An 8,038-nucleotide genomic window follows, 5' to 3' on the forward strand; every position below is an offset into this window, starting at 1 on the left:
ACAGTCGCCGTCTGACATCCACGAGGGTATAACGGAACTCGTTCATCAGACTGGACCCCAAGTTACATTTAGCTGACGTCACACTTGCCTCAACGAGTATCGTACTGACTATGATTTGATCAAAATGTTGTGTTTTTGTACCTGCTCAATTCAAAATACATCCACCTCATTCTACTTTTTATTTCTTAAGTATAGCTATCTTCGAAATTAATATTTTCAACCGAAATTTAACGTTTTAATTATCGGTTATCAGCTGTATTGATTGTTAATAATTTAAAGACGTTTAAGATGGACCATGTGAGTACTCTGGGAAACACATGGTCCAGCTGTAACCCACGTGACCGCTGGGGTAGCCCCTCAAAAGGTCCCACTGTGCTCCTCAGTGTCATGATCTTGGTTGGTTCTATAAGACCTTTCTATTGTGTTTCAGTCTACAGTCCGCCTGGTCCTGCGGCGGTGTTCTTGAAGGACTTTAGTGGGACTGTCTGGGTCTGTGTTACAGTGGTTCTCGTCATACCTTTCTGGGTGCAGTTTCAGTGTACTGTTGTGTGGAGTCCCTCAAGGTTCTGTTTTGGGTCCTTTATTATTTTTGCTGTACTTGATTCCCCTGGGTAAAATCATTCAGAGGTTTCCAGATGTTTCTTTCCACATTTTTGTGCAAAACTGAAACTCTGGTGATTGCTCCTGATGATAAGGTTCCAGGGTTGAGTCAGTACTTGGGTGACTTAGGTCAGTCTGTCAAACTGAGCCTGAGAAACCTGGGTGTTGTATTTGATAAAGACATGTCTCTTGTTCAACACTGCAGAAAACTGACCAGAAATTGTTTCCTTCAACTGAGAAAAATCTCTAAACTTAGAAAAATGTTGTCACAACATGATCTGGAGCTTGTAATCCATGCGTTTGTTTCTTCTCGTCTGGACTATTGTAACAGTTTGTTTTCATGTCTTAACAAGAAGGAGCTGTCTCGCCTGCAGTCAATACAAAACTCTGCAGCGAGAATTCTGACCCGCTCAAGTAGAAGAACTCACATTTCTCCAATCCTTAAAACTCTTCACTGGCTCTCTCTGTGTTTGATGGATTCTACTGACTCCTTCAAGAAACATCTTAAGACATTCTTATTTGTGCAGGCTTTTCCCTGATTTTCTTGGACTCCTGTGTTTGTATTGTTTTTTATTGTTAAAGCGCTTTGTGACCCTGGTCTAGAAAGGAGCTTTAGAATTAACTATTACTTACTTACTATTTATACCGTCTTTTTTTTTTAAGGAATAATTGTGAATAATATTAATTATGTTCGTGTTTGGCCTATAAAGAACTATTTGAACTGTGGTGAAATTAGTGCTACGTTAATAAAAGTGATTAGGTTATCATTATAATTATAATCAATAATTGATGATTGATCAATCGCTTATTAATTATAATATATTTATTGTTCTCATTCTTTTTTAACTGCTGATAAAACCTCTTAACTCTTTATTTAGTTATTTTTATTTCATTTCGTATTTGTGGCAGATCAAAATATTTTTATCTTTTAAAAAGTATCTTTATAAAGTCATTCATTTTTTTTAGACTTGAACATGTTTACCAGATGAATCATGTTCACTTCAGGGTCAAGAAGACACACAAAAATGCAACTAATAAACTGGAACTTTAAAATGACAGCAAGGATTAAAAATGTTCACTGATTTTGGTTATAATTAATAAGTCACATAATAAGACAAACTAACCATTATTTTTATTTGTACACTGCTGAACAATATAAACAACAATACAGAGTTTTGAAGAATACATTAACAATACCTTTCATTTTTTATTTAGTTTGTTGTTGCCGTTCAAATGGATGTATTTGTATTGGAAACCGAGATCGTAAATGCTAACATTAGCATTCAAGGGTCGGCGTCTTCGGCCTCAGCAGTGATCGAGTCGAACGCCCCTGATGGACTTTATTTTTCAGAACATTTTGAAACACTTTTGCTCGGGGAACTATTTGCTCGCTGTCTCTTACAATGCCTCGTACTAATGAGGCCCATTGTGGCATTACGGATGAAAATGTTGGCATTTTCCGATCCCAAACATTGTCAGACGCCGAGAAAGTAAAACAAGAAAAGCACCAGAATACAAATGAACGGCACCGGAGGAGGAGGCGTAATTGGACGCGGACGTGATTGACAGCGAGGGCATTTGTGACGGAGTGAAGCAGCTTCAGCGGCTGAACTCTCAATATTTCAAATGTTTTGCCACTTCCACTGCAGCGGGTTCAGACTGCTCTGCAGCATCCATCATCTATTCACACAAAAACAGCATGTTTTATTTATTTTATTCTTCTTAAACAGATCCACACACTGGACTCACGAAGAGCCACTGTTAGGCTTTCATTTAACCTGAAAATAGAACCAAGAATTTTGGTTCAACTCGTCTGAATGATTCATTGTTACAATAATGAAAAATGTATTTTATTTTAGTTTTGGAGGTTCATTGTTGAGTAAATAAATGTGATACACAAAACTTTTGTGAGAATAAACATTTTAAAAAAAATTAAATATGTTAATGTTCACAGTAATAAAATGAATTCAATATTTTATTATAATTAAATACATTTGCAGTAAATACAAAAAAACAACATCATTTTGTAAAAGCAAACATATTAAAAAATTGAATTTGCATTAAAAAAAAAATTGAAATTAAAAATGAAAGGTGTGGTAGACGTTATTCAAAATGGTGTTTAGTTCACACGTTGGACAGTCTTTATTTATTTACTTAAACTAAATAAATGTTGAACTTGTATAAATAATGTGCACTATTGTTATGAATAAATACATTTGGGGTACAGTTTAAAAAAAGAATAATAATTGGAAAACTAAGATTTTAAAATAAATTGAATTTTTTAAAGTATGACAGTACGATTAAACAGTGAATCAAAACAAAGTTGTGTAGAAAAGTTTATTAATTTGCATAAATAAAACTTAAAATTAAAGTTTTTTAGTTTTTTTACAGTCCTGTACAATCCCTGCCTGACAGGAATGTATAATTTTGCCGCCATTTTTTTGCCATGAAGTTAGAAGCGACGGTTTTGAAAAAAAGTCAAAACAATTATCTTCTGTTTCCACACTGCTCATTCGAGCCAGATGAATCCATGCAACAGTTCCATCATCAGTCGTCTCCCTCTGCTGGACTCCCACAGGCTCCAGATGTTGGAGGCCATCTGCAAACACTGGGAAGGTCCCATCAGCCTGGCGCTCTACCTGTCGGACGCCGAGGCCCAGCAGTTCCTGCGCTACGCCCAGGGCTCCGAAGTGCTCATGAGCCGCGGGAACGTGGGCTACCACATCGTGTACAAGGAGGGTCAGTTCTACCCGGTCAACCTGCTGAGGAACGTGGCCATGCGGCAGGTCAACACGCCGTACATGTTCCTGTCCGACATCGACTTCCTGCCCATGTACGGCCTCTATGAGTACCTCAGGTGAGTCCAGGAGCGTCACTCTCAATCGAATCCCGCTGACTTCCTGGTTTGACGGAGCAGGAAGTCGGTGGTGCAGCTGGACATGGCCAACACTAAAAAGGCTCTGGTGGTCCCGGCCTTTGAGACGCTGCGCTACCGCCTGTCGTACCCCAAATCTAAAGCGGAGCTGCTGTCCCAGCTGGACATGGGGACGCTCTTCACCTTCAGGTGAGACCCGCATCATCATCACGCCCATCATTTGTAAAGAGCGCCAGATTAGCGAGCGCCATCGACCCGCCCGTCGGGAGGAAGTTGTGAAGATCAATACTATCGAGTCAGCAATTGTTTCATTCATCGCCCCGCGTCTTCGCTTAATCCCCCCGAGGACAGCGAACGCCTCGTTTAGGCTTTCGCTGAGTCGGCGATAAAAACACAACCGATCAAATTAAAGAAAGATGTAAACAACTTGATCAATTTTCACCCCTTTAATTGTTTCTCGGGGAGATCGACACTCTTCACGGGATCTTGGATCAACCCTGACCAAGTGAGGGGCTTTTGACTGTAAATATCATAAAGAGACTATTTTAATTTGTATTTATTTATTTTATTCTTCACTAGTCTCTAAATACGACGATAGGATTTTAGATTGTATCATCTTGTTCTTTCTCTTCATTTCTCTTTGTTCTTGTTCGTATTTTTATGAATAATTGCTGTATTGCTGTGGCTATTGGAAAAAAAACAAAGTAAAAAAAATAAATAAAGTTCTACTAACCTATATTCAAATTAAATGATTACACTTTTTTTATTACAATAATAAGAATTTTAGTTTAATTTCATTACTTGATTCTTATAGTTTTTCCCCTCCCTTCATACTTTTCCCAGCCACTGTATTAACCTGTCACGTCTTGTCACTGGAAGAAAAATGTGAGAAGATAAAATAAGGTCAAAGTCGAGGCCTCTGGTGCAAATCCAGCCTGTGAATCATGTTTGTGGCTCGTCTGACGTTCCTACAGTTGCTCTCACAACTTTTCAGGCGAGACTTAACACCAGGTTTTCCTGCAGATGCTTAAAACTTTTTAAAAATAATTAAATTAATCTAAGAATAAGGCCTTAATTGGCTGTTAAATGTTTTAATTTAAATCTTTTTAGGTCTTGACGATTCATGATTAATACGATTTCATGTCAATTTCAATTCTCAAAGTATTTGTTAACATTGATTCAGTTGTTTAAAAATAATAATTTACAGATTCCTGCTGAATCCCAACAGTGGAACTAACTTCATCAGCGACTATTAATGCAGATGCACGTCCCAGTCCTACTTCAACTTGGCTCATGTAGCAACTTCGTAAAAAGACGTTTGTATGTTTTATGTTAAAATGTTAATTATGTAAAAAATATATTAAAGGTAGTGATGAGCTGATGAAGCAGTGTCATGTTGTTTACAGGACAGTAGGTGGCGCCATCAGTTTAAAAATGATGTTTCATTAGAACAGTTGTTCAAAACAAAGTAAAATAGTGCATAGACCGCCATCTAGTGGACTCTGACAATAATGACACTGCTTCATGAAGCTTTATCTTTAAAGATTAAATGTAATTTTTAAAAAATTTACTTGAAAATTTTGATTGAACTTCATTTCAAATGGCTTAAATTTGCCGTAATCTGTTGGAACCCTGTAAAACTCACCTTGGTAGACTTCCTGCGTGACATCACTTCCTGTCTCGCGTCAGGTACCACGTGTGGACTAAAGGTCACGCGCCCACTAACTTCGCCAAATGGCGGACGGCCACCACGGCGTACAGGGTGCAGTGGGAGGCCGACTTCGAGCCGTACGTGATGGTGAGGAGGGACTGCCCCGAGTACGACCGCCGCTTCGTGGGCTTCGGCTGGAACAAGGTGGCCCACATCATGGAGCTGGACGCACAGGTACGACTCCCGCGGTTCCAGAAGAGCCCGGCGCTGACTTGACCCCGAGATATCTTGTCCGTCCGCAGGAGTACGAGTTTGTGGTTCTTCCAAACGCCTACATGATCCACATGCCTCACGCTCCCAGCTTCGACATCACAAAGTTCCGCTCCAACAAGCAGTACCGGGTCTGCCTGAAGACCCTGAAGGAGGAGTTCCAGCAGAACATGTCGCGGCGCTACGGCTTCGCCGCGCTCAAGTACATGACGGCTGAGAACAACAGCTAACCAGCCTTTCTGCTGGGACGCTTGCACCAACCCGCTGCAGGGGGAGCCACGGGGGGACGGAACTTTTGAGGACCCTGGACTCCCTTCCAGGATCCTCCCGGGGGATCCCTGGACTAGAGCACCTCGCCATAATGTTCAGAAGCAGCGGCGTGTCTTCGTGTGTTTGAGTGAATGTACCCGCGGGCGAGTGAAGCATCATGAAGTGCCACGGCTGAAACAAGAGCAGGAGACCCCGAGAACCCCCGACCATCGGAAGACCTCTACAGAAGCTCTCGGATTCTGCTGAGTCATCGTCCATCCTGGGGCGGCGGCAGAAGTGCCAGGTCACCCTCTCTCGATATTCAGGGTTTCTTCTCATCAGGATTTTTTTTTTTTTTTTCCTTTCATCCAGAGCTCGGGCAGCAGATTACTTTCAAGAAAAAAAATGACGTTTTCTCGCAGCTTTCAGTGTTTTTATTTATCAGTGTTTGCAGCCACAAGATCACGTTCACGTGGTCTCTAGTTTCACCGCAGGTCTAGGATCCTGCAGGTCCTCATGCAGCTCGAACAGATCTGCCTCATCAAGTGGTTTTTATCTTTTTTTTTATTTATAGCTTCTTCACAAGCTAGTGTTGTGTATTTCTTATCCATTAGAAATTATTTACAGTAGCTAGGCTAACTGTAGCTTCAGATCGTGTACTGCAGTGGTCATTCCTGCTGGTTTGTCCAGTTCCCGTTGAAACTTTGAAATAGTGACTTATTTTGTCACACAGGAGTGAATCCAAAAGAAGGTAGAGAGTCACTGGGATACTTCCACGCATACCTCCCCCAAGGAGCTCCATTCACATGACTTTATCAAACACAGCATTCATACAAAATATTGTGTTGACATTCAGCAGAAACTCAAACGACCGGGAATCGAACCATAGACTGCTTGGATGAGAGCTCCTCGTTGCATCTAGACCATAAAGAAGCTCTAGCAGCAATTTTAGATGAGGAGCACTGACACATTTTGTCAGCACACTAACATGCAGATGTATTTTAAGTTTTGTTATTTATTTTTACTCTAATTCTGATGGATTCCATTGTATGGACGGCAGCAGTTAGAAGCCATACAAGCGAATGAGTAATCCTTCAAAAACGTCTTGGATCCAAATGGAAGTAGAGAAGACAAGTTTCACAGATTTCTTGTTCTTTTGCAGTCAAACACTGAAAAACTTATAAATAATCTTGACTGGGTTAATAAATATACCATTTTATCCAACCTCTAACAACCTAATTTAATTTTAAATATATATTTTTTAAAGTAATCAGGTGATGTTATTGTTGGCTGCTAAGCACTTAAATGTAAGTTTACATATTTATACTTTTATTTTCCATTTGAATAGTTTTAAGTGTCAAATATAATTCATTCACGTTTATTAACATTTAAAAAAAAAAAACAATATAAACTCATTGTACGTGTTGTTCCACATCTTTTGGTTATTCTGTCATGAAACCTGCGAGTACTGCTGATCAAAAGACCAAAGAAAGATCTTTGAATTCGAATTATTAACCATTTATTAAAACTCAATTCTGTGTTTGAAACGCTGCCTTCAAGACGACGTGTGAAACTAGAGGCCACTGTCTTTCCCTCCAGTTCTTGTGTCTGCAGATTGACCCGCCCGGTGACAGATTGTACTTGTTCATGTTCATGTTCATGTGTGTGTGTGTGTGTGTGTGAGTGTGTGTGTGCTGTGGAAGGGTGTGTAAGTAGGACAGAGCTGATTGATGCTGCTACCCTGAATAAAAAGCAAAGACTTGAACGTTCTGTCTCCTTCATGGCTTCACTGGAATTTCTCTTTAACCTGTTGAACCAACAGAAGAGAAAACTCTGATTCTCTCACACACACACACACACACACACACACACACACACACACAAACACACACTTGAGAAATTAATTTAAGTCTGCCACTGGCATCAACACTTCACCTGTGTCTATTTACACGTTTCATTCCAACTCCAGTTCCTCTGAAGGCGCCGCAGGAAGCTGAGATTTGCTCCATATATTGATTCTTTGCTGCTTTCCATTTTTTTTTTTTTATTTGCTCATGACTTTATTTTGGCAGGTGTGCGCTTCAGTTGAGGTTAAGTGATGATGTTCCGTCACCATGCAGAAGACCTCAGGTGTGTGTTTCTCCTGCATCACTTTCATTGTCCTCATCTAGCTGATGCAGTAACGGATGCTCCACGAGTTCCTACTGCTGCGACTCTGGTGAAGGATAGGGCGTCGTCGTCCGTCTCTGGTCTCGTGAACAAGATGCTCGTGTGTAGAAAAGTGTCAACAAACTTATAAATGAATCACAGAAAACATGGAGGAAATAACAATTTGAAGCTTGAGGTTCATCCTCCATGAGAATTCTGGGGATTTTTCCCGAGCACAACGTTCT

General features: G+C 40.2%; 1 protein-coding gene across 1 annotated transcript in view; it reads left to right on the forward strand.

Moving 5' to 3' along the window:
* The window catches only part of large1 (LARGE xylosyl- and glucuronyltransferase 1), a 118,092-nt gene extending 110,682 nt beyond the window's left edge, over positions 1 to 7,410 (forward strand). Inside the window, exons 12-15 of the mRNA XM_087787418.1 lie at positions 3,179 to 3,457; positions 3,518 to 3,664; positions 5,165 to 5,360; positions 5,429 to 7,410. Coding sequence (XP_087643544.1) covers positions 3,179 to 3,457; positions 3,518 to 3,664; positions 5,165 to 5,360; positions 5,429 to 5,626 — 820 coding nt within the window. The 3' untranslated portion in view covers positions 5,627 to 7,410. The remainder of the gene's footprint in view (positions 1 to 3,178; positions 3,458 to 3,517; positions 3,665 to 5,164; positions 5,361 to 5,428) is intronic.
* Positions 7,411 to 8,038: the final 628 nt, after the last annotated feature.

Source organism: Callionymus lyra, chromosome 3, assembly GCF_982586985.1.
Source record: "Callionymus lyra chromosome 3, fCalLyr1.hap1.1, whole genome shotgun sequence".
Classification (NCBI taxonomy): Eukaryota; Metazoa; Chordata; class Actinopteri; order Syngnathiformes; family Callionymidae; genus Callionymus; species Callionymus lyra.